Source organism: Cheilinus undulatus, linkage group 8 (genome assembly GCF_018320785.1).
Source record: "Cheilinus undulatus linkage group 8, ASM1832078v1, whole genome shotgun sequence".
In the NCBI taxonomy this organism is placed as follows: domain Eukaryota; kingdom Metazoa; phylum Chordata; class Actinopteri; order Labriformes; family Labridae; genus Cheilinus; species Cheilinus undulatus.
Window position 1 is genome coordinate 33,960,033 of NC_054872.1, and position 27,049 is coordinate 33,987,081.

The 27,049-nt window shown below is 38.9% G+C and overlaps 1 protein-coding gene across 3 annotated transcripts in view; it reads left to right on the forward strand.

Moving 5' to 3' along the window:
• The first annotated feature begins 2,309 nt into the window (after nucleotides 1-2,309).
• znf574 (zinc finger protein 574) overlaps nucleotides 2,310-27,049 on the forward strand; it is a 34,335-nt gene continuing 9,595 nt past the window's right edge. Inside the window, exons 1-6 of one of the 3 annotated variants that reach the window (XM_041794358.1) lie at nucleotides 2,310-2,404; nucleotides 6,902-7,065; nucleotides 16,790-17,948; nucleotides 21,235-21,452; nucleotides 21,768-21,947; nucleotides 22,111-22,208. In XM_041794358.1, the coding sequence (XP_041650292.1) occupies nucleotides 2,392-2,404; nucleotides 6,902-7,065; nucleotides 16,790-17,948; nucleotides 21,235-21,452; nucleotides 21,768-21,947; nucleotides 22,111-22,208 (1,832 nt within the window). In that variant the 5' untranslated portion in view covers nucleotides 2,310-2,391. The remainder of the gene's footprint in view (nucleotides 2,405-6,901; nucleotides 7,066-16,789; nucleotides 17,949-21,234; nucleotides 21,453-21,767; nucleotides 21,948-22,110; nucleotides 22,209-27,049) is intronic. The other 2 variants (XM_041794359.1, XM_041794360.1) reach the window with 2 other exon arrangements.

A 27,049-nucleotide genomic window follows, 5' to 3' on the forward strand; every position in this document is an offset into this window, starting at 1 on the left:
GGAGATCTGAGGTTCACTGTTTGTCGCGTGAACGTGCTGGATGGTTTTTGCCTACATGTAGACTAAAACAATGACGTTATCAAAAAGACTATTCTTTGTGTTCTTCCTTCCTACATCAGTCAGAAGAACACAGAAACTTATCATCTTTGTTCTCAGGATCTGTGCTTGTGGTCTGTCCCAAAGGTCAGAACTGAACTGGGAAAAAAGATGGTTAATTTTGGTACTCCCTTTGCTTGGAATGATTTTTCAAAAACAGTTGAAACGTAATAATTTGATCTAATTGGACACTTTAAAGAAGAAGTTAAATGAATTTGAGATAGATATGAATCATTTTACAAACATGTTTGACTTTGGTAAATATTTGCTTTCTAAATCATCTTGATGCATTTAGGCTATAATCATGTATCATGTTTGCTGTGTGTGACTGCTCTTTGTCTAAAACTCTGTAAACTGCTGCTATTTTTGCAAGGACACTCTTGAAAAGAGATTTTTTAACTTCAGTGAGTGTTTTACTGCTGTAATCTGTTCAGCATTTCTAACACCTGCCACACAGCAGCAATCTCAGGCACTGAAATTGACCACATGGAAAAAAAAACTCTCATTAACACTCTCATTGGCTTTTGTTGGTTACAAAGAGACATGAAAATCATTGTATTTCATATTCAGTCAAAAAAGCCTCAAAGTAGCTTCAGGCCTGCTTACAGAATTAGCTGGGACCCTAAAAACCAGAGGGTAGGCCGGTTGTGATTTATTGATGGTATCAGTGTATATGTGCTGGATCAACAGCATTAGTGTTAGAGTTCTGGCTAACAGTTACCGCCACCTGTTGATAAAAAGTTTGTTGAACTTTCATTGGGTTCTGATGTTGGAATTATTTATTTGTGCTTTATTTAGTCTGACTTTTTAATCCCTTTCCACGTGTTTTCTGCCAATTTCTGCTATTTCTTTTAGTCACTTTTAACCCATTTTTTGCCACTATTCAACCTTTTTTGCCACTTTAAACCCTGTTTGCTGCTGTTCATGAATTTTGCCACCTTTTACCAATTTCTGCCACTTTTTGCCTGTGTTAAATTTTTCTTTTATATTTTCAACCCATTTTTTGCCGCTTTACTGCCACTTAAAGACAATTTTTCCCCCTTTTTTTGTCACTTGGACACATTTTTGCCACGTCCAATTTTGCCATTTTAAATCAATTCTGCTGTTTTTCACCCTTATACATCCTTTTTTGAACCTTTACGACTATTTTGCCATTTTTTTCCCCCCTGTCATTTTTTGCCACTTTTTTGCTGTTTAACCTTTTTTGCTGTTTTAATGTCTACTGCTCAATATTACCACTTCTTTTGTCACTTTTAACCCATTTTTGCCACATGATTTCCATTTTGGCCACTGTTTAGACATTTTAAACCAACTCTGTTGCTTTTCACCCTTTAGAATCTTTTATTTGTATCTTTATTATTATTTTTTTCCCCACTTTTTTGTGCCTCTTTCCACAATTATGTAGTTATCAATTGTCAATGAAGGAGATCTTTGGTCAGTTGAGTTTGGATTTTTTGGAGAGTTATGAGAGTTTGGAAAGTTAGAAATGTTTGGAGAGTTAGGAGAGTAGGGTAGTTGATGGATGGAGCCAGGCTGGAGAAGTTGTTCCAAAAAATGAAATTGCCTAAACCCAAACACAGTTGAGTATTGTATTGTTTCTTAATAAAAATGGATAAAATCTTCCCTGTACAGGTTACACAAGGACAGCGACTGCCCTTAACAAATGCCATTTTCCAAAAGTGACACAGAACTGGACTATTATCCCTATACTGCCATTATCACATTATATGACACTACCAATGCATATGATATATGCATATGACATATCATATTCATTATAAACTCACTCGAAAATACACCATTATTGATATAAATAAATTATGCTCATGCATTTTTTCATTATTCAAAGTAATTCCAAACAGCTGCAACCGACTGACAATACAGTGATTCAGATTACATGGTTAAGATCTCAGCTGCCTGTTTTACACACTTTGGCCTGTAGGTGGTTTCGTGCGCAACTGAAGCCTCGAGAGATGAACCCTTTTCTGAACCGATTTGCTAGAAAGCTTCATGAAGCTCCATCTCACCATCGCTAGAAAATACTCGAGTAAAGAATACGTAGCCTCTCAAAATGATTTAACTATTGGGCCCTCTTTTCACCCCTGTCTTGATACTGACCGGGCAGCATGTCAACAAACCCCCACGCAGCCCTCGCGCACTTTTGAAATACAAACTTCCTTAGTATTATGTGTACTCGAACACTATTGGTAAATGAAATGATCATTTCAGCCAATCAGAACGCACCTTCTAACATGCAGAAAAACTGAAGTTGTTGTCCTATTTCCTCGACGGATAATGTCAGAGGACGGTAAGTTACACTGAATAAATGTATCCTATTTATTGTGAATGCTACTTTTATGGAGACAAAATGCACGCTTATATGCATGTATGGAGGATTTCAACGGGGGGAGACAGCTAATGTTAACTTAAAGTCTGTCGCCGCCATTATACCACCGAAGAAGCATATCCCGCCCTCCTTCTTCGGTCGTTTCTTCTTCTTCTCCTTGGTACTAAAAAGTAGATCACTGATCCAAGTGGCAAAGGGAGGTTTAGTCGCTAGTCACCGTACCTCGATACCCGCTATCTGTTAATGATTCCGTGGTTGCCACAGAATGTTCAAAGCTAGCGGGGACGTTGCTAGCCACCACGCTGGTCAAACGTTAGCGGCGTTGCTAGAAAGACGGCCATCGTTGCACGTTAACAGCACAGTCGTGGCTCGAGATGATACAGCTTCATAGCTAACGGCTAGCCGCTAGCTTTGCTAACGCCAGCTATCAGAAAACGTCTTTCAGTTGTCATACTCACAGGTCACTCAAAGAAACTAACAAAACCAACACAAAGCTTGGTGTCAGTCAGCGATTCCTTTAATATGATCTAGAGTTTTTTTGTAGCTCTCTGTCGCCGTTAGAGCTTGCACGAGGCTGACATTGGTTCTATATGTAACACACGAGCATTGGCAAGTGTAGGTAACCCATTAAAGTTTCTGGCATTACATGACAGTCATGGCGTTTACGCTAGTGTTATGTCCACCTGCCTCATTTTTCTGGGACTGTTGTTTTTAAGACGGACATCAGCACTGCTGCTTTATTGAAAGATTAGGACAGATGTACACCACCTCGTATGTGATTAAAGTAACCGTCAGGCTAAGCTGTTGCACATTCCAAGCTTTTTGTATCCAACCATGTGTGGCATGAAAGTATTTGTAGTTTTCTGCTGATTAAAGCAGATTGGTAGTTTGCCAAGTTTGGCTGTATGCTTTGGTTTCAAATTTTTTTTATCAAAACAAATAAGACCCACAAGGAAATAAAGCACCCAGCTATGAATAAGTTATGCTAACAAGTAGGCTATTACCCTTTTGGCAAATCCCAAATTAAGCTGATTACACTGTATCATAAACATTTGTTGTAGTCCAACATGTATTGAAAAGAATAATTGAACCACACAGCAGCATTATGTGAAATGTTCTGTATTTGCTAGACTTTTGTCATGCTTTTAATGGAAGTTGATTCTGCATAAATCACTTCACTTGGTTAGGCTAGATACACTTTATGTAACATTTTAGTCATTGTTAACCTTTATAGTTTTAGTCTACAAAAAAGGAAAAAACATTTTAGTGCAGTTCTAGTCAATTAAAGTCCTGACATTAGGCCTGGCCGATATGGCCTAGAATTTATGTCTCAATATATTTTTGCAATATTGCTATACACAACATATGCTGTGATATTTTGAAATCCCTTCTAAGGAGGTGTATAATTTTTAATTCAGCCCTGTGATGCATAAAATGACACCAGTATACCGCCTTTGCGGTCTGTTTTCATCCTCCACTATGCCATGCTTCTCTCGCCTGTGCCAATACAAAAATGTGCATGTGCAGAGAGTTTTCTGGATGGACTGGGGAGTTAGCACTCTGCTGTATGAGAGATGTATTCAGGGACAATGGGAGAAGCAAAACATTGAGTATACTCGATATATCACCCAGCCTTACATGACATTTTAGTCTACTTTTAGACTAAACATTTATTTTCTTTGAACTGATTTTATCAGCCAAATTGTAAAACTATTTATACATGTAGGGACTTTTATTAATGATCTCTCAGTTTTTTTAATTGATTTGAAATGCACCAATAAAAATATTGCCATACTTTATATGCACAATGGAGAACTATTTTGGAAATTAAATGTCTTACCATCCCATGCTAACATTTTACTTTCCTTGAAGGAAACTAAACTTACTTTTGTCAAAGTTTTTATCACCAAAGATCTATATATAGCCAGTCTTAGTCTAGTCTTCCTCCTAAAAAAAAATGTAATCGACAAACATTTTTAGTCATGGTTTCAGTTGACTAGATTAATCTGCTCCACCTATGCTGCAATTGAAAGATGAGACAACATTCAACAACAAATGCATTACATATGGCAACACCTAGACATAAGACACTGAGTATTTATAATTCATCCTCTTGCCTTACTTGCTACTGTTTAAGAGCTTTATAGACACTGGAACAAATGATGATTGAGATTATCATTTACAATCTTACTGGCCTATATAAGAGCAGTCTATTCAAAATTGTCTGCAGGGATGTGTTATTTGTGAGGATGCAAGATATTATCAGCAGATATTAGCTTAAAAAGGTGAATATCTGTATTGGCAGAAAAAAATCTGCCGATATTTACACTGGATATTTTGACTGGGAATTTCAGAATAAATCAGCTATAGATTTTGGCCATAAATACTAATAAATTATTTGAGTTTTAAGCTGGACCCACAGATCTATGTCAGGTGAGGTTTTTCTCTATTTATCCTCATATTTAAACTTTAACGTGTGTTTAAGGACTAAAGTTTGTTTGTTTGTTTATCCTCAAACCTTAAAGTGTATTCAAAGGACTGAAGTTTTGGGTCTGATAAATGTATTTAAATATTGGAATTGACTAAAATGTATCTGTAAACATTGGCATATTAATCTTGCAAAGCGGATGAATACGCCCGTTTCTGTATTTCTCACTGGCAAATCCATCTTGCAAAGCTCCCATCTGAACCATGTGGGCCCAGTTAGAAAGTGACACGACCAATCAGCGTCCAGGGGCAGTACTTTTCAGCGCAGCGGCGTCGTGATGTAAACAAGCAGCGGTAAGAGGCCTGTGCAACTATGGCGGAAGACATTCGCGTGGATGCTGCTAAAGCGCCAGTTTTATCAGGACTTGACAACATTTCTTTGTTAAAGAAGAACAAAGAACAGCATTAAGTTATTTTCTTTTCAAAAACGACGAAACGTGTACTGACATGTCTACAGTCGCCGTGGTTTGTGGCGTTATGCAGTTCTCTATGGAGTTTACTCCTTAGGTAAGGGCGCAGGCGTGTAGGTTGGTAGCGGCTACGTCACGTGTTTTGTTACTCTGATTGGCTGTAAAGATGTGACAGACAGAAGATTCATCCAATCACCCTCCAAGTTTTTTTTCAAAGGCTCTGCCCTTTCCCAAACGCTTTCTATGAGTGGTTTTCCAGGTGGATGTTTGAAACAAATTCATCTGGTGTGCCAGGTTATTGGCACGTTGGATATTGGCAAAAACTTGATTTTTGTGCCTCCTTAGTTATTTTTGCCTCCTATTATTTTCAGTTTGGATTTTACAGAGAGATTATCAAATGCTGTGATACCAGCTGATAAGGCTCCGTAAGACGGCCTGACAAAATATAACCTAAACTTGTGGTCAATGCCATTAACCCTCAGAAGACATAGGAAATTAGGGATCCACGAAACTGTGTTTTTAGCCAATACCAATATGAATATTGATATTTAAATGTAGTTCAGAAGGGTATATATAGAGTAAATTCAAACACCAGTGGCTTATAGGAAAGCAGAATTAGGGTGCATAAGGAAAATAAGTAGACTATATTGCACCTTTTATTCTAATTTGAGTTACTTTTGTAAAGTATTAAGTTCCTAGGAGCTCAAAAAATGATTTAAGGAAAGGAAGGTGACTTAAAAAAACAACTTCTTCATATAGGGCCAATTCTGAAACATTTACATATCAAATAAAATGCCTGGGTATGAAGTCCACAGTTGAGACTGGGGAAGTTGGAAGGCAGTGAGTGACAGCGTAAAAGCATCCTGTCAAGGGATATTTCAATAACAGAACTATGTGTTATTTTAAACCTTTAAGTTACAGCACTGCCAGCTGTTCGAATAATGAACTATAGTCAGGTAGGGCTTCTGTCTCACTGATGTTTTTATGGTATTGATGTGTATTTTTCAGTGGGGTTCTTTGATTATTTAATGCTTTACTGGAGCAGTTTAAGGCCTAATTGGCATCTAATGATTATGGAGAAATTTATTTGATCATAGCCCCATTCAAAAACAGCACCCAGACTTTACTTGCAGTGGGACCAGCACAGCATATTTCTAATTGATGTGGAAGCTAACCGGTCAGCTCTGTCCACAAAATGACAGAGAGAGTGTGAGACTTGGCAGTGTCTCTACCTGAGCAGCACTCTGCATGGTCAAAATAACAATTAGCACAGACTCGGCGCATGGTGAGTCATCTTGGCAGCCCTAAAGTTAGCCTCCTGGCACTTGTGTTCAAGCTGTTGCCTTGATAATATATGCAGGCCCATCTTTTCATCAGGAGAGGGCAATGTTCACAGACTAAACTAAAATGTACTGCACTGCTGCTTAGGCATCTGTATAAGGCTCACGTTGTGGTATAACTTTCATATTCAAAGCATGCTGAGTTTGTGCACTGTTTCACCTCTATCCAAATCAGTTTTGCATTGCTGCTTTTCTAATGAAATCTTTTTTGGATCCCACAGCAGCAATGGAGAGTACCTCAGTGTACATGTGCTTCCCCTGCTACCAGGAGTTTAACACACTGGAGGAGGTACTTCAGCACCAGCTGACATGCACTGCTGAGGATGAACAACAGCCAGACACATCTGGAGCTACCCCAATCACTGCTCCAGTGCTACAGACTCGGGTAAATACTAACACAGTTATCTGTTTCCCCTTTTTTTATCTTGTGATAGTGCACAGGGTGTTCTGAGTGCAGGATCTTTAGTAAAGCTAGGTCATGTTCACACTGTGACTGTGGCCTAAAATGACCTGTTATGTGATCGCATCGAAGCTTCTGAATCACATCTGGAGATTGGCATTGGAGTTATAAGCATAGCTTTAGTCATAAATTGACAGTGCGCAGCTACACATCATAGTAATAGTGACCTTGATCAGAGCTTTTAACATTGACTTGTTTGTTATGATTTATTCACTAACCTCAAGGCGTTGCTGTGTATGAATATCTGATTTAAGTGTACGCTGATGCCCTATTTTTGTCTAGCCTCCCCTCATTGATTTTAATGGGCAAGACAAGATTATAGTAACACCTGTCTGTATATTGCAGCATGGTACAAAGGCACCACAAACTGCAGCCTTCAAAATGACCATACAATTGATCAACACCTCAGTGTTAAGGACATGATAACCTTTATGAAGTTCTGAGTTTCAGTCAGGCACCCCTAAACTAGTAGCTGTTTTTTTTTTTTTTTAACAGGCAAATACTTATTTGTGCTGATTGTTTATGACATGGATCATTTTCATTGGTCTTTATTTGTGTAGTTTTCCTTCTTTAAATACAGAGTTTAAAAGGTAATCAAGAGAGCATCCTCAATACATTATTACATAAATAAAACTATGTAGAGTATATACTTTAAATGTTGAGATTTATAGCTGGAAATGGTAGAAATAAGTAAGCAATTTTTAAGCTTTCTGTTGCAGTTTTTAGCTGTAAATGAAAAACACTGTGTACAATACTGATGCAATTACATGGCTTACAAAAGCAAAAATAAGAAAACAAGACCATCAGGACGAAGACTGATTAATTCTACATTGTTGATTATGATGCCTTCAATCAGTGCTTCCCAAACATTTTCTGCTGGGCTCACCTTTGGCAGATGAAAATATTTTGAGCCCTGTATGAAGTCCTATATGTAGGAAAAAGAAAAAGTGGGATACAAAGAGATGCAGACCAGGCTGTAAGTGCCATTTTTGAAATCATATTCATTGTATGTGGATAAGCAAGATATTAGAATTTCCCTTACATTTAACATTTACAACATTACAGACTATCCTGGATTCCCTGTAAATTTTTTATCCATTGCCCGGCTTGCCCCTCCCATTGAAAACTGGGTAGGGCAGTTTCATCTATGATTAGGGATACACGATATTATCCATATGATATCGGTATCAGCAGATATTGAAATTTCTGCCGAAACTTGAAACTAGGGATGCACAGTTGATCAGTTAAACAGTTAAATTTGTTCATCAAATTACGAGTCAGTCAAACTAAGTACCTTTCATTTTGTATAAACATGGCATGGAAATCCTGGTCTAATGCTTTTTTAAACTGTTATGAACCTCCCACCACTAGAGGCTGCTGCAGCTTCACTTAATCGCCGCTGCCTTTCTGCCTGGTACTTTAACAGATGTAAACATGAGAAGTTTAGTGGTGGCTTAGTGATTACGTGTATTAGGGACAGCGCAGTATGACATGTTTTTAAAGTATTAAATGGAAATAAAGTGGTATGTTGGCTGGCGAGGGTTTAACTCATATATTACTACTCAGCTGAAGTGAAAAGAGGCCACATATCAAAGCATGATATTAATCTGCAAAGAGGAACGAAGGGTGGCTGCGCTAGCTTTCAATGTTAGCCAGTTAGCCACACTGTAGAGAGTATATCAGGCTAACATCACACCTGCGTACACAATGACCCTGTGAGGAATTTGACTGTTTTCTAGGGATTTTCTCCTCTTTAGACTACTCTGTTAAACAAAATTTAAACCAGCGTTTAGTTGAATAGGGAAATCAGGAACATCCTTACTTAAAACCAATATTTTGGCAGTAAAATTCTATCCTGGAAAAAATCCTACATCAGCTGTAATCATCGGCTGTACAAACATTAGTTTGTGGAATTTTAGGCGGACCAACAGACCTTCATTAGCTGAAGTCTTTGTCTTTATTCATAATCATTCCTTAAACTTTAAAGAAGTGTTTTAAAAAATGAATTTTGTCAAGGATTAAAATGGCAAAAAAAAAAGCAAATGACTAGCCAGGTCATTAGTAAATACAGTCCATGGAAGAGAGGGCAGTCAAAACAGAAAATCTGAGGCGCTCTGATGTGATTAAAAATCCTTGTCTATGTGTTTTGACTTCAACGGGTCTTCATCTGGACATAAAAGACAAATAAAGAACAGGTGTTAAAAGTGTCGTATGAGTCCTGAGACAAAGGTCACACTGAAAAACAAAACCATTTTTTAGTACAGATAACAACAGATTTCAAAGTACAAAAATCACATTCTTATAGTATAGCAAATTGTACATACTAATGCAATTTAAAAAGCTAGTAAGAATAGTCATCATGTGTTTTAAAGACTGAATTTTTAGGTCTGACCTACATTTAAATATCGGTATTGATGTCAGTATCAGCTAAAATTGTTATAATTATCCGATACCATCAAAAATCCAATATCATGCATCCCAATCTATAATCTATATCTATCTGCTTTCCTGTTTTTTTTTTTTTATATTGCTCTCAGTCCATTTTTTCCTGATCCTATAAAATTTTGCCTTTTGCACTCTACCGGTCTACCTATAACCATTTTCTAGTAGTGGCTTTTTACTTGCTGCCAGTAGTCAGCGGTGGGTAGTAATGCGTTACATTTACTCTGCTACATGTACTTGAGTAGTTTAAAAAAAATCCTACTTCTGAGAGTAGTTATTGAGCATAGTACTTTTTACTCCTACTCCGTTACATTTGTGATTAAAAAAACTATACTTCTACTCCGTTACATTGGGCATACACTGGTCGCTACTTTTACCTGTCTATAATTTATTTTCATTCAGTATTTTTTTACACTCAGCTGAGCTCTCACAGCAGCGTGAGGTCACTCCTCAGCACCACAGAGTAAACGGAGGAGTGACCCTTCCCCCTTAACTATCAACAGTTGGAGATAACAGCTGAAGATGTAATACCTGCATCTCCTTCAGAGGAGCATGTTCATCCCTGGTCCAACATCAAGACTCTTTGCCTTTCAAACGATGAGGAACAACAGCCACATAATGCGCTGCTTACTGTGTCTGCCTGTAAAGGTGGAACTCTCAAACTTCAAAAATAGCACGTCAAATCTAAGAAAGCCCGTTATGGTAAGAAAGCTAAACAAGCTAATGACTGCACTGCTAGTCAGCTAAACGTATAAGTTCAAATCTCTGTTTTAACTTGCAGACTGCAAAAACAGTTGTGTCAGTGATAATTATGTCACGTGTCCAACCACCTCTGCAACTCTGCCACAAGTATGATTTTTCACGGCAATATTTAACGTTACATCGTAGGTCATACTATTATCGTGTGCGTGTAGCATATCTCTTATATCAGTGATTATACCTAACATTGTTATAACATGGGGCTGGTGAGCAGAAGTTGTCTTTGGATTAGTAAGTTTCAGTTTGGCTTGCCAAATTTGTTGAGTGATAATCAGGATAAAACTTCATATATTGGAGCTAAAAAGTAAAAATTAAATAAAAAAGGGCAAAATCTCAGAAATGAGGCCAGTTCATAAGATTAATTTCATAAATATGAGCTACAAATCATTAACACACAATGAAATTAATATAATGTGATTAAAAAGTAAGAACTGCATGGTACAAATTCATGTATGTGAGATTAAAATCATCATGTAGAAATAAGATAACTATAATGAGAAAAAAGAGAGTCTGTTTGTTTCTCATTATATTAAATTTTTCATGCCATAATTGTGATAAGGAAATATAACTTGACTTCTGCTTTATGTATTAAGTTATTTTTATTTCTTTTACTTTTGGCAGGTTATGCTACTTTATTTATGACAATGTGCAAATTAAATTACTACCCCTGGAATAATATGTCATAACGCAATACATTTTGATAAATTGCACAAAATGAAGTTACTTACTACTTGAGTAATCTTTTAATAAGGTACTACTTTACTGTTACTCAAATACTTATTTTTCGGAGTAATTTTACTTCTACTTGAGTGATTATTATTGTTAAGTAACAGTACTTTTACTTGAGTACTGTAACTGTGTACTCTACCCACCACTGCCAGTAGTATACAAAATAATCTTTTGTTATTAATAACCTGACAATTCCAGAAGATATGAAAATTATGGGCTCCATTGGTTCCACAAAGTCTCCACCATGCAGTTGCAACTTTTTAACAGCTTTTCTCCCTCGTTAGGTTCTAGCCATGAATTCAAACAAAATGATGGTATACGCCAATTAAGCAAAAACTTTGTGGAGCGCTGGTTATCCTAACTTCTTAATTAAAGAGGAGTCAAAGCAGAGCAGTAGTGTGGCTCACTGACCGTGGGTCTGTACTTCACAACTATCACTGTAGGCTGAGAGCTCAATTACTTTACAAACTCTATGTGGCAACAACAGACGGCAACAAAAGAGCTACACATCTGGGCGTTTAAATATGCTCTGCAAGTCATTACATTTTTAGCTTGCAGAGTGGTGTTACTTGCATTCTCGATTTGTAGAAGTGTAATAACCACCCCTTTTAAAATGTATTTTTGCTAAGATCCAGTGTTCAGTAGATGAGGAGGCCTAGATTTGATCCGTAATCCCTGCTGGAACAAAAACATGTGCACACATTATACTGGTGAATTTATTTGTAACATATGTCAGTTACAGAGTCATTGCATCAGTACATCTGTCAGACCTCTTGTAAATTGGCGATGACTGTGTACTGAGGCCCTCGATATATTTTTTCTCTAGTAATTAAACACTACCTGGACCTGCTTTCTGTCTAGTGTAATGGCAAAATAACACATTAGCACTTTGTTTATATCAGAGTAATGAGTCACTAGTGAAGCAAATAGGTGTAATGAGCAAAAATGTGTTGGTTCTAAAAGTGGATTCATTATGGATTTTTTTTTAATTTCAGAACATGAGACTGTGTGTTTTTGTATTTGCATAAGCTCTGATCTGGCATATATCAAGCACATCAAAGTTACTGGTGGAGCTCTATCCTGAAAGTATTGTTGCATACATTAGTAGCATGGTTTAATAAATACCAGCTTTATGTGAGTTGGATTATTTTCATGGTCTTATTTGATGAAATACTGGTGTTATATCCAGAATGGCCAGCAATCACATGAATTTCACCTGGTTTCAGTAATATTGAACACTTAATATTTAAGGGGAAAACAACAAAAGAAATGTGTCTTTTTAGTGTTTTCTCTTCTTGCACTAAATGTACTCCGTGGTTTGTAAATTCAGTTTTTTCTTTATTTATTTCTCAACAAGTGAAACTGAGAGGCCTTTGGGGTTTTGAATTGTGTTCATTACTTTTACATTATGTTTTATGCCAGGAAAATTTAGTTTTATTGGTTGAAATTCATCAAAATGCTGAACTCTATTGATTTTGAGGTCTACAAAGGCACGATTTGAATAACAAAGTTTGGCCTTGGTGTAATAGGCCTCTGTTATTCTGTTTAACTTTGACGTATTGAGCTGAGTCTCGGTGCAAATGGTACTTTTTTTCTTTTGGCTTTCCTATGACAGCTTCAGAAGGCCTCGGGGGTTAAAAGCAGCCTTTGGCCCTCGTTTAGCAGCAGGGCACGGCTGTCTGAGCTTGTGCCCAGACTTCCATCCGTACAGTCTTCAACACTAGTCCATAAAGCCCAGTGACACTCATGACAGACAAATAACATCCTGAGTTGCCAGTGGGAAGAGGAGCATGAGAAATGCATCAGTCAGTGCTGTACTGTCTCTTGATGGATGGCTCCTTATAGATGAAACAGCTGGAGAAACACTATAAACCTGGGTACCTTATGGCCTCCTGACTTTCACTTTGCTTCAAGTCTGTTTATTGCAAACATTTTCACTTCATTAAACAGATTAGCATAACTTCTGCACATTTGATTTGGCTTTGCAATAAAACAGTGTCTGTTTACGCCTGAAATGAACACAAAAGGCTCTTTAACATTTGTTTATCCGTCCAACATGCAGATGAAATTCAGGGGAGCACAATAATCGGAGAGGACAATTTGATGGCAGACAGGGCTTAAGGGTAACTTGGTTTTTGGTATCTGTAGCTGCAATTGGGAGGATCAAACTCTAAAATGGACTGTTACAGAGATTTCATCTCAAACCCCTCCTCCTTATAAGAAGGGCACCTTGCCCTTATAACACAAATTTGCTCCCTCTTATTTCCTATGTGAACTAACGTGACTCATTTGCCTCATCAACATACTAACATAGAAGCTCTCCAAAAATAATGGAGTCATTTGGTATTCAGATTTGCAGGGGCTGCTGCCTGAATGCTTAAATCAATTTTCTCCATTTAAAGTAGGCTCTAATAGTCAGATAATTGTTTTTCCATGTCAACTATGTGGTCAAGGGTTGTTAAGATGGCAGTAAGTATCTAGTTAACTTAAGTGTATCTGTTGTGGTTTAAACTCATTAAACGTGGTACTGGCGTACTACTTGGGTCAGATGGTTTCTTATGAATTTTCAGATAATACTGTTTGCTCTGATGCTCTCTGCTCTTTCAAATAACTGTCAGAGAAGTTATCTAAACCACTTTCTATCAGTGCTGTAGGCAGTCCAGCAGGAGAGACACTCTGTGGTGTTTTGGAGTTTATAATGGAATAAAATTTCTTTATAGTGTGTACATCTCTTGTTTATTTTTTAGATTTCTTTAGGGGCTTTTTATGTCTTTCAATTGGAAAGTTAGTAGAAAAGGTGGTCAGGGAGAGAGTAGGGGAAAGACATAAAGACACAAAGGAGCTGCAGGTTCAAACTGTGTCTGTTTGCTTGGAGTACTGGATAAGAGCAGTGCAACATCACTTCTCACTTTCCAATGTGACCGCACCCTATTTTGGAGAAAACAAAACCTCAGATTGAATGATGGTAGGTTAGAAAACATCAGTAACAGTGTGATTGAAAGTCATTTTGTTCTGTTTTGTGCCTCAAGAAATTAAAAAGCCACATTTTAAGGCATGTGTTGTAAAACTAAAATGACGAAAAAGTGTCAAGGAATAGTTCTGTGTCCTTTGGCTGAAACTAGAGTGGAGTAGAAAGGAAAAATGTTGGTCCTGTGCTGTCTTCTTAATGACTGGCATGGTTTGGGGAAAGTCCCTGGCTGGGTTGCTCTTGTCCATAGCCTTTCTATATAGGACATGGCCTAACAGCTTGGCCAAGTGGCGCCCCCTTGAATGGGAGTCTGATTTGGTTATAACTGTAATTGTATTTGTCCTGAATTGTCACAGCTCGGTGCATGTTGTCCCACGACGGATACATCTGAAGGGAGAAAAAGGCAATGACATAAAACAGTGTTTATCTGTAAAAATTGGCATGTACATAAAGACAAGTAATATGTTTAATCTAATCCTAATTTAAATGAAAATGTGAATATTGCAAAGTGTTAAAGTGATAATAATAAGTGGGTAAACAGATGAAGGTTGGATTGAATAGGTCTTTAAAATTTCATGACAATTTTTGGTACTTTTAAATGTTGTGATTTTTTTTGATTGATGCTTTGCTTTTTGTTGCTCTTAATAAGCTACTTATGTTTAAGGCATACTTGGTATCATCCGGGATTGTCTATCAACTTACGTGTTGTTTGCTGTGTCTTCAGTAGGAATGGTGATGTAGTGAGGAACGTGTATTTATGTTTTACTTCATTTAATATTGTATGTACTATTTGTATGTAAACTATTTTATGTTCTGGACCCCAGGAAGAATAGCTGCGGCCATGTGCCAATGCTAATGGGAATCCATATAAACAATAAACAACAAACAGCCTGCCAATCTAGGTAGCAGTAACACTCAGAAGTGTTTGCTAACTGCCATTAAACTACCAGTGAAGAAGAAAAAGAAGCAAGCGGAACAAATCACATGAGGAAGAGAAGTATGATAGCGACAGCAGCAGCGGAGAAGTGATTTTTTTAACTGTTACACCCCTAGAATCTGAATTAAGACATTTAAAACAATCTTAGAGGTTGGAGATGAGGGATACATATGCTGGAGCAGAAAGCATTAGTAGTAGGAGAGATCTAGGCTTGGTTATGCTTCCTGTGTAGACCACTCCATGGACGCAAAACTGATGCAAAATCGTGGCTCTGAAACGTCTGGTGTGCCTATACCTAGTGCCGGCTTCCTCCTCACCGCAAACATATATTCTCCCAAAAGCTAGAGGGAAGTGTCTTCAAAAATCATGTCTGTAGCATGTTTTGACATCTGGTGTGTCTGTGTCTATAAAAATATTGGAGATGTGTGTGGCCAGGCAAAAATTTGCGAAAGGGGACACCAGAAGAGTTCTCACCTGCTCTGACAGTTAAAAAAAAAAAAAAAAAAAAAAAAAACCTTCATCTTTGGGGGAAAAACATAATCAAGATTAGCATTATTTGTTGTCTGAGTGATATATAGGTGGCATTTTTCTGTTAATCTCCAGGAAATTCATTAAATTATCTCTGATGTAACTTTCTTCTAGTGGGTATAATTAACTAAAGGTGGCAGGTAATCATGACAGACCAGCTACAGTTGACAGAAAACTGGCACATATGCATGCCATGAGATTTTATTAAAGTATTTTGCCAACTCTACTACTCTGCAGCTGTTTAATTTTTTAACTAACTTGTGAGTAGAATAACTTTAGATTACGCAGCACTTCAACTCAAATTTCAGGCCATTGTTGTAACTGATGTCTAAAATGTAAAGTCTGATTAAAGTCAAGTTTGTCTGATTAAGGTACTGTTATCAGCAGCTGCCTGACATTTTTTATTTGTCTAGCCATGCTGCTGTCATCGTCAGCTGGCTGCAGCAGACCCTCGGCTAAAACTGCAGTTATGACAGCCACTGCAAGAAGGCAGCACTCACAAATCAGACTTATTGTTTATGTAATAAGGCACAAAAACAATAGAAAAATAGAAATCAAGCAAAACAGTCCCAGTTTAAAATAAACATCCTTAATTCAGCACAAGAGGGAAGCACATGTTCTGCTTTATGCATTTCTGTACTTTAGTATCTGGCCAAACAATGATCAGGAGGTCGCTAATTGCTGAGGCATCCCACACATGTGGTATGTACTGTTTTTGGGACCAATGAAACACTTTCTTGGACATCGATCTTGTAACTATATAAGAGGAAATGTGTGTAAATGTAGTCAGAGACCAGCAGTTGTCTTCAGTATCTTCATTACTGACTGCTAAAACAAAATCCCATAGATCATCGCAGTAAGTGAGACCAACGAGCCGTTATGATTGAAGCTGTTTGAGATGTCTTTAACCCTGACCTTGCTCTCCTGTTTTTATCATCCACTTAGAGTGAGAGAGCAAACGTAAAACCCCACGGAGTGACCAGCTCAACACTGATGGGCCTCTGATAGTTATCGGCCAGTCTGAGGCCTTATCTCTGTCTGTCTGGAGCTCTCAGAGGAACCTTGGCTTTAAACCCATGCTGCTCTAATTTACCTCAGTACCCCAACACTTAATTTTCATCCCTCGTCTGCCAGAAGGAATAAAACAAATTAGAAGACTGCAGCTTGAGCTAACTACTTGAAAAGGCTTTGATTAGTGTTACGCTTAGACTTTTTCCTTTGTAAACACAGAACAAATTAAATAAGCAAACTAATTTCTTCATTTTTTTCTTTATTGTCTTTTTCAGCAACAGGGGGTGAATGTATCAAAGACGGTTGGAGTCCCAGAAATTCAAGTCCACCAAGCTCACTCCCCTGTGCAGCCTGTAAGGAATGTACTCAAGCAGGCTGCAGTCAGTGCAAAAGTGGCATCAGACCAGCCTCGAATCCTCTACCAGTGTGGGGACTGTGATGAACTTTTCAAGACCTTAGAACTTTGGCAGCAACACCGCAAGGAAGGGACGTGTCTGCAATCCGCGAGCAAGTCAAACCCTGATTCACAACCTGAGCCAGAGCCTGCTGCATCTCAGAGCACTGATTCAGCTTTAAGTCCTTCTCTCCCACAAAGTGAAGTGAGTCCAGGTCCTAAGCCAGAACCACAGGAGCAGCCCATAGAAGAAGAAGGTCAACAAGTTGAAGAAACTGCTCCTCCCCCAGCTCAGAGTGCTGATCCGCCTGTTTCTGAGACTGCCCCATCAACCTCTAATCCAGAAGAGTCGTCTCCTAAGAGGAGGGGTGCTAACAAAAAGCCAAAGCCTGAACCTGTGCTCCTCTGTGTGGACTGTGGCTCGTGCTTTGGCCTGGTGTCTGAACTAGTGGCCCACCGTAAGACCCAGCATGGCTTTGAGGAGGCTCTGCACCGCTGCTCTGTGTGTGGAGAAAGCTTCCTAAACACCACCCTTTTTCTCTATCACCGCAAGCAGCACAGGCAGAAAGGCGAGGAGAAAGTGGTGGTGGTTCCTGAAGGGGCAGCAGAGGAAGTTAGTACCCAGACCAATGGGGCTGATGAGCAGGAACAGGCAGCCACTCCCTGCATCGGTGTCACCTCCAGTTTCTCAAAGCCCGAGTTGTTCATGTGCACCCAGTGTGGGGAGAGCTTTAGCGACGATGGTGGGTTGGCCAACCATCGAAAGCAGATGCATGACCTGACAGAGCCGCTACACAACTGCTCCCAGTGTGGTGAGAGCTTCATGAACACCACTCAGTATCTGTACCATCGTCAGCTACATCGCCTCACACTGGGGGCAGAGGTGGGCGATGCTGAAACCTGTGATGAAACAGCCACCGCTAAACTGCAGGATGCCCCAAAGCGGCTGCTCTCTCCCTCTGCTAGTGACTCAGGTTCACCCCTCCCAAAGAGAAGTAGGCCGACTTTCAGGATAGTGAGCGGTGCTAATGCATCCAAAGGTAAGTGAAATAAATGTTTTGTAGTGGTGCAGTGGATCATGATCTGTTTCAGTCCACCCACATGGTTTGAATAACGTGATCTACAGATTGATTGTAAAGTTATCCTCAATGTGTAAAATCAGTGTATTGCTGCTAAATCCATGTTGGCAGCCTCAGTAGAAAAAAGGAAGCTTTTGAATAGTGTGTGTAGGCAACAGAGATATCCTCTGCAGTTAGAGGAGGACAGTTCAGTCTTTTAAAGAGCTTTTTACATAAGTTATTGTGGACTTTCATACAGAAACAAAACATAGAAGTATTGATTTTTTACTGTGTATGGCTACTTTTTTCAAACAATGCTTAACATCTGTTTGTCTTACCGTGTCTGTATTTATCGTGCAGCTAACAGCTGGTGGCTGCATGCGACAAAATTAGCATAAGTAGCAGCACTGGTGATGTTATCTTGCAGCCTACTGGACTCTGTAGCCATTAGCTTAGTTCCCAAATTTGGAGTTGATCGATTCTGGTTTTTCAGGTTCAGCAACTATCAGAAGTTCGTGAGACTGTTGACTGATAATTTTACAATTTAGCCCTAGCTCTGTTTACACAAGTTATAGAGGAGCAACATTATAGGTAGTGATGTCTGACCTCAGAGCTGATTGGCTAGTATTTGTATTACCCCTTTTCAATCTCGTAGGGTTGTGAGTAAGGATACAGATGCCCAAATCAATTAAGGCCCAAATAATCGCCAGGCCAATAACTGGCCAACCCCTGACAGGACATTTTCCAAAGCTTCACAATATGATGTGTATAATTATACAGAGCCCATGATGCAATATGTATTGTGATACATGTTGATTTGGGATAAACAACATGCCTTATTAAAAATGTCCTACACAGAAATCACTACAGCAGCTGTTTTATTGTAGAGAATGATAGCAAAGGCATTGTTTTAGGCATCCTACACTTTAAAACACCTAATTTCAGATCCTTAGCAATCTGATAAGTTAATTGAAATATCCACTTTTAAATAACTGAGTCATCAATAACTCATAGCTGCTAATTACCTTGGTGTCATGTCATGCAAAAGTGAATGTTGGTGTTGCTGCAGTATTTTACATCGTTTTTGCATAGCTTGCATACTGCACGATTCGTGCTTTGCTTTCTGTTCTGCTGGCAGACATTAGACTTTCTTTCTCTTTCATGTTACTGGTAGTCTTGTTTTGATCTGACATGTGCGCTGCATCATGCAGTTTATCTTCTGCGGCCATCTGTTGGCTTTTTAAAAACTGCAATGTAGGGGATGTCCATCCATCCATTTTCTATATGGCTTATCCCATTGGGGGTCGCGGGGTGTAGGGGATGTGTATTTGAAAACTGCCATCATAGCATACTCGGCTACATCAGTTCTGTAACATCTAATACACCTATCGAAAGGAACATGTGACGATAGATTGGCGTATTGATTATTTGGGTTCAGGCAAGGCCGTACATAAGAGGGGATAAAGAGGAGAGCTTTCTGGGGCCCAGCCAAATGGAGGGCCCATGGAGGTCAGGAAAATCATGGTCCATTGTAAAGTTAATCTGTGATAACCATATTTTATATTTGACCCAAATATAACCACTCTCAATCAAAGAAACAACAAAATTAATGTTATTTATTTATGCCGTAATATAAAATAGCCTTTTTTTTAAAATTCAAACCCATTTTCTTAAAATAGAATTTCTTTTTTTTGTTTTTTGCCAGTGTTAACAGTGTTTACTGGCACATTGGCTAAACCATTGGAAAGTAATGTCAGATTTCATAGCTGTGCACATCATAGGCCATGGTGTGCACAAACATCAGGGTGCCAGAGAATAAAGTGGAAGGAACCGAAATAACTTTGGGGGAGAAAAATATGAAATAATTGCAAGAAGAAAAAAAGGCCAAAAAAGGTTAAAAGTGGCAAGAACTGGCAGGAAAAAATAGTGAAACGTGGTTATAGATAGGCAGTGGCAAAAACTGGATGAAAGCTGTAAGAATGAGTTAAGAAAGAAAAAAGGGTCAAAAATGGTCAGGGTAATGTTAAAAATTGGTTAAAATTGAGCAAAATTGGTGAAAAGAGGCAAAAAGGGTTAGAAAGAAAAATAAAAATAATAGCAGAAATATTGATGAAAGGGTTTTAAAAGTGGCACAATTAAGTAATTTGACTGTGAGAAACCAATAATAGCTTCACACACTTTTCAGCTCCAAAACGAAGTAAGTATGAGCCAGAATCCTAGCACCAATGCTATGGATCCAACACACATGCATTGATATCATCAATCAGTCACACTTGGTGAGGGCCCATTCACTGGGTTTTTCAGGGGCCCTGCTAATTCTGTGGGCAGGCCTGGTTCAGGCCTAACTTCTACTCTAAATGCACACTTTCTGTTTGTTGTTTTGCCTGACTGATACAACACACGCTGCATATCCTAAATGAACAGTGCTCATGTGTTACATAGTCAAAATCCCCCAAACTCATATCAGAAAAAGTTTGTAGTTTACAGCAAATGTGTGTCGCTGTAAACTACAAACTATAATGTTTTGTTCTTATGAGTGTTGGTTTTTATTAGGGGTGAGTATTGGCAAGAACCTCCCAATACGATACGCATCACGATACTTGGGTCACGATACGATAGTATCACAATATATCAGGATATCATGATAATGTGATATATAGAGATGATGTATATGTAAATCACACAATACATTGGTGGTGTTCCTGCTATATTTCACGGCAGCAAGATAGAGCTTGCAAACGGCATTTCCTTTCTCTAACTCACTGTTTGTGCTCCCTGTTTTAACTTTGAAGCCTAAATGCTTCCAAACGTCTGCTTTGAATTGTGCAGGTGTTGTTATTTTGTAAGCCATGTGGAGGTGCGGAAGTCGTATTTTAATAACAACTCGGCTAAAATACGAGTTTTTACTTTTTACAAAAAAAATCGATATTAAGAGTTGAAGTATTGATATTGTATCGGATGTCAAAGTATCGCGATATATTGCCGTATCGATATTTTTCCACAGCTCTAGTTTTTATAGTGGGTGGGGGAAAACTGTTTACAAAAAGATGCAGCTTTCTTGTATTACAAACTGATATATTCAAGTTTTTAAATGAGCACAGTTTGTCTGTCTTTTTGGCCTGTCCAAACTATCTCATTAGTGACAAAGATCTGTGATCTCATTCAAACTATGAAATTTGTGATCTATTGCACCCTTAGTGTTACAAAGCTCAAGATAAGGCGGTTGTTAATGAATGTGTTGGTGTTTAATATGTTTTTCTGTTTTAAGGAAACAAAGGTTCAGGAACCAAAGAGAGTGATGTAGAGGGCAGCTCTGCAGCAGACTCTGACAACACCAACCACCCCCCACCTGCCAAGCTGCTGCAGGACTGGTCCCGCACACCACTGCCCCACGTTTGCCCCTACTGTGGCAAAACCTTCACCAGACGTGTCTTTCTCCGCACTCATGTCTTCAGCCACACGGGAGAGAAGCTCTTTACATGCAAGGTGCCAGTCAGAATTTAATCAACTTGTGTCCTCTCTTGAGTTTGAAGGATAATTTCCTTTGATGTAAATGTCATTTCTGTCATGTAGCTGACATTTATGAGATGATGTAATGCTTTTGAAGTGGGTTCTGTTCGAGGCAGGCACAATTTGAACCCCCGGCCTCATTATATCTGACACATTCTCCAGTGTCTTTGCACAATGGAAATATTATGAACATAAAGCTATGCACATTGTCATATATTATGAGACGAGTGCTTATTGATAACGGTTGTGAATACAGCTGTAGCACTAATCCTGATTATTGTTGTCATGAAGGTGTGCACAAAGTCCTTCTCCAACTCCCAGAGTCTGCTGCGCCACAGCATGAGCCACACTGGCAACAAGCCCTACAGCTGTGATGTTTGTTGCAAAAACTTCTCCCAGGCAGCCACCCTGAAGAGACACCAACGCATTCACACGTCAACACTGCCTCGGCGCAAGCGTGGACGCAAACCGGTACAATCTCTAACCAATTTTAACAGCTGTCTTTTTGAATTTGAACTGTAATATCACTGACATTAAAAAAGAAACAGCTAATATTTTTGCAGCAGTTGTAGTTTAGGTAGAGAAAGCTGTATACTCTTATTGACCTCTGCTATTTCTGCTACTCGCCTTAAAGCAGGTGTGTACTTTGGACAATGAGGGAGCAGCTCATCTCTTTGCTTGTCCTAACTGCCCATCAAGATTCAACACAGAGGATCAGCTCAACCATCACAAGTAATCACACAACAGCTGTCACACTCAATTTCACCTTGTTACTCAATAATCTTTATCTGCTGGAGTCTACATGAAAACGACTTAAACTTGCTGAACAAGGATTCTGCATAATAAACTCTGTGTAGCCTAAACTGCTCACCAATAACTATCAAAAATCAATTATTTCCAAACTTGTTTACCATGAAAATATATATCAGAATTCTGGTTCCAAACAGAGCCCAGGAAAGGATTTAGATAAACGTCCCTCCCCTCGCCAGAAGCTGCAGTATTTGAGCCGTGTCCGACTACCAAGCAAGACCTTTAAGCTGTGTAGCAAACGCGCTGACTGAGATGTCTGTGTGCCCTTGAGCCTCAGATGCATATGACTGACAGACAGAGGCCAAGTAAATTAAGATGACAGTGATAACCGAGAACGGGGGGGAGTCTAGTCCTTTCTTCCCTGGCTCAGCAAAGGGGAGCAGATTTACTGGTTTATGTGTATTTTATTGGACTTAGCTTTAGCACATTGGATGTCAAATAAACAGTGCCTATAAGGTTAAAGCACTGATTTTATGCCCTGCAGTGTTTAATAAAAGGTCTTCCTTTTTTCACTAGGAGGATATTGATCTTCATGTGATTGGGAACACTGCACAATTATAGTTAAGTAGGCATTTGACCATCAGTCTTAATTTAATTCCAATGTTCTGCAGACCCAAAGCAGAAAAAGACACAAAATCTATCTCCCCAAAAATGTTTCGCTATTAAAATGCTTTAGGTCTTTACTTGTGGTTATCTTTATATCGACTAACAAACCCAGTGAAATTACAGATGCACTGATCCGATACTGACATTGCACATTAGTCCAATACTCACTCTAATAGCTGGATTGGGTATTGGTAACAATTTGAGCAATCTGGGGACAGTCTATTGATCTTTATTCTATATTTATACCTACGTGCATGTACAGAGTCACATAGCTGTTCTGTTTAAAGATGAAAGGACCTACCTGACTTTCATAGAGGGAGATAAAGTCACACTTTGCTGGATGTGTTTTTTGTGTTTGCTATGCCAACAAGTTTCACAGCTACTTGCAATTTCTGCAAACCTAATATACTGAGGGTCTGTGGTAGCACAGCAAAATCTAACAAAAAAAATTGGCTGTGCACAATGAAGAACAAAGTGATTGAATCTAACAAGCATATGTACTTCGTACTGGCTAATATCCAAAGAAGAGTGCAAGCAGTCCAAATAAGGTAATCAGAAAAATGTGTAGCAATCCTGCAACATCCTTTTAATGTGTTTTTGTCTGTCAGGGAATATGGCAAAAAGAGAGCTGTTGTGATGTGAACAGAATTTCAAAAAGTACCAGAATAAAGCTTTTAAGATTAATTGTCTACCCATACCCAGAAATTGAATCAAGATCCCCTGACAAGGTTTATTTTCCCTATGTTAGAAGCAAAGGGAAAGGAGCATCAATAGATCTAGGAATTTAAAGTCATCACAACTAGAGATGCACTGATTGTGAAAACCAGGGCCGATCCCAATACCAGTGTTTCAGATAGGAATTTAGCTGGTGCTGACACTGATACCAGTGCTTTTTTGGTGTAACCCCCCTTTATGTTGACATTTGCCCTCATTTTTGAATATGAAATCAGAGTTTGTCTATCAGGTGACAGGTAAAAACAGTAAAAAAATCTCTTTGTTTGATTCTGCAGTAAGATAACAGATGACATGGGTTCATGCCACATTATTTGCCAATGGCAAATAGTTGCCAAAGGGCTGATTTTAGCTGATGCTGCTGTTAAAACATTACATCGGTGCATCCCTAATTTCAACTCTTTGTTAGCAGACACCTGGGTATAGTGCCAAATCTCTGCATACAGTGTCATCTTAGTTTCTGAAAGAACATCTGTCTGGGAGTGGAGGTGACCCTGACAGATATTTTAATCCCCTCTCATCGCCTCAGGGTCAGCTGTCCACGAATCATTGATTTCTCTTTGTCCATTTAACAGGGAGCAGAAATATCCTGGCCTTCTGTGAAGGCCTTCAGAGGTCCTTGTACATTACCTCTATCTCTCCTCTCTACCTTAAGTCTATTGCACTGTGATATCATCTAGCTTTCCACTTTATAAGGTATACCAATTCAACTGCTCAAAATATCTCATCAACCAGTTAATGGCAACAACCAGTGCATTGAGTATTTAGATGTGATCAAGATGGTCTGCTGAGGTTCAAACAGAGTATTTGAACAGGTAAGAAAGGTGATTTAAGTTACTTTAAACATGCAAGGATTGATGGTGGTCAGTGTATTTCACAAAATGCTGGTCCCGGGGTTTCATGTACAGCCATCTCAAAGAGAGAAATAGAGCTTTGTTGATTGCATAAGTTACAGGAAAATGACCAAACTGGTTGGAGCTGAAGGGAACAATTACTCAATTAACCACTTGTTACCACTGAGCTGAGGTACACAGAAAAGAATCTCTAAGCACACAACATGAACCTTGACACAGATGGGCCACAGCTGCGGAAAACCACATTGGGTGCCACTGCTGTCAGCTAAGAACAGGAAACTGAGGCTAAAGTTCACACACCAAGTTGAACAATAGAGGATCAATGATTCTTGATTTCTGTTATGACATTTGCATGGTAGGGTCAAGGATTTGAGTAACATAAATGTCTGCCAGACCACCAACAGCCATGGCATGTTCAAAGTCATTTAAATCCCTTTTTCTTCCCAATTCTGATGCTTTGTATGAGCTTCAGCTCATTATCTTGACCATTTCTACATTCCTAAATGCATTGGTGGCTGCTGTGTGATTGGCTGATTAGACATCTATGTTAATGAGCAGCTGCACAGGGAAAACTCGTAAAGGGATCGGTGAGTCTATTTATTACATAAACTTGAAGGTACTTGGCATTTATTGGCTCAACATGTCTGTTTAACTTCAGCATCACCTGCTCTGATCATAAGAAGCTGCCAAAAGAACAAGTACTGTACATTTCCCATATAGTGAAAGCAGGTCTGATGCAGCTTTAGGTGAAAATATCCTAACACTCTCCTCCTCCTACGGCTATATTCAGAGTAATGTTATGCAATGGATATATATATATAGTCTTTCATGTCCTAACTCTAACTCCTCCCAGTTTACTGCTAGGCTTTTATCTCCAGCTGTTATACACTCAACTAATACCCCTTATTTAACCTAAAGCACTGCTAAGCACATACTTGTTGGTAATCTTCCTATGAGTCATATATAGGATTGCAAATTCAAACCATTACTGCCCTTTACAACCCTTATTACACGTTTCAAAAGTCTTTACACTGAAATGTATAAATTGTAATCATGAAATGTAATTGTGTGATTATCGCCTGCACCTTTGAGGCTTGTTAGTCTTTTTTTTTCCATCTAGAGCTGTGCTTTTAAGCTTTAACAGGTTGAAACTAGGCCTGAATAACAGAACTTACTGTCTATGGCTGTGAAGCAGTGAGCATTTGGAATAAACACATTGCTTGAGTGTTTTTATATATCGGCAAAATAGTTTTCTTGGTTGATCTTTTGAAAACAAGGTTTTCTTTTAGACTCACTCTAACCTTGCAAAGCAGATGGATTTGCCAGACTCAGTGTCTGTCATCAGGCAAATCTATCTTGAAAGGCTCCACAGCATTTGTGCCGAACAGAACACTGTTCAGACCAAACTGTATCATTTAAGGAGAAAGAGGCAGTAGCTATGGGCAGGGTTTAGTTGTACTGGCAGCTGTCAGCAATGTCTTCTGCCTGTTTAACGTTCAGCTCGAATGTAGCTATCGTGTAGCAGCAGTTTTAGAATGGGACCACATTTCTTTATTAACTAAAGCACACAGAACAGCACTAAAAGTTTTTCATTACGGAAGAGATGTTCTCACTACTCTACCGACCTGCTTTGTTTGGCGGGGATTATACTATGAGTTAGTATGGTATAGGGATTAGCTCAGATGAAGCTATGGTATAATGGCAGTTTTGTCAGAACTGGGCCTCATTTCTTTATTAAATTAAGAGCACAGGACCACACTGAAGGCTTTTCATGACCAAAAAGATTTTTTCGCTCTTCTCTGCACCTGCCTCGGTGTGGGTTTGCAATCATTCTGGGTGGGTTTAGTTGCACTACTGTATAAGCCAGTGTATACAGTGATTGCTGTCGCCAATGCAATTAGCTTAATTGTAGTCACACTGAAAGCTTCATTTGCCAGAGATGTTTTCCAACTTCTCCTTTGCGGACGCGAAAAAGGTTTTATCCACATTCGTAAAACCTCATTTTGTGTCCTGGTTGGCCCGTAATGAATGTGACCGACAGAATGTTTGCTCAATCACCTTTTGAGGATTTTTTGACAAGTCCTGCCCTTCCCAAACTTTTATTACGGGAGCTTTCCCAGGTGAATGTGCAGTACATCCATGCTATAGATCATCGGTCCCCAACCTGGGATCTGGGACACTCCGGGGGGGGGGGGGGGTGCCAAAGATCTTAGGCGGGGCACAAGGCTTTGTCTGCTTTAAGGGTGACTAAATTAGAATTGCAATTATTAAATAAAACCATTATAAAACGGTTATTAAGTAGTTTATGCAACGGTCTTTTGATAAGAAAAAAATGTATAGGCCTTTTATAGGGTTTTATATTGAAACAGTTAAAATCTGTGTTGTTTTTTGGCAGGAGTGTGTCACTTTTACTTCTCTCTTGGCTCCTGGGAGGGCTCCGCTTTTCATAGGTACATGTGCGGGGGACTCCAAGGAAAAATGGTTGGGAAACACTGCTATGGATAAATGAAATGGTCTCTCTGGCATGTCAGGTTATTTAGACTAGCATAAATGTACATTTTTATTTCTGGA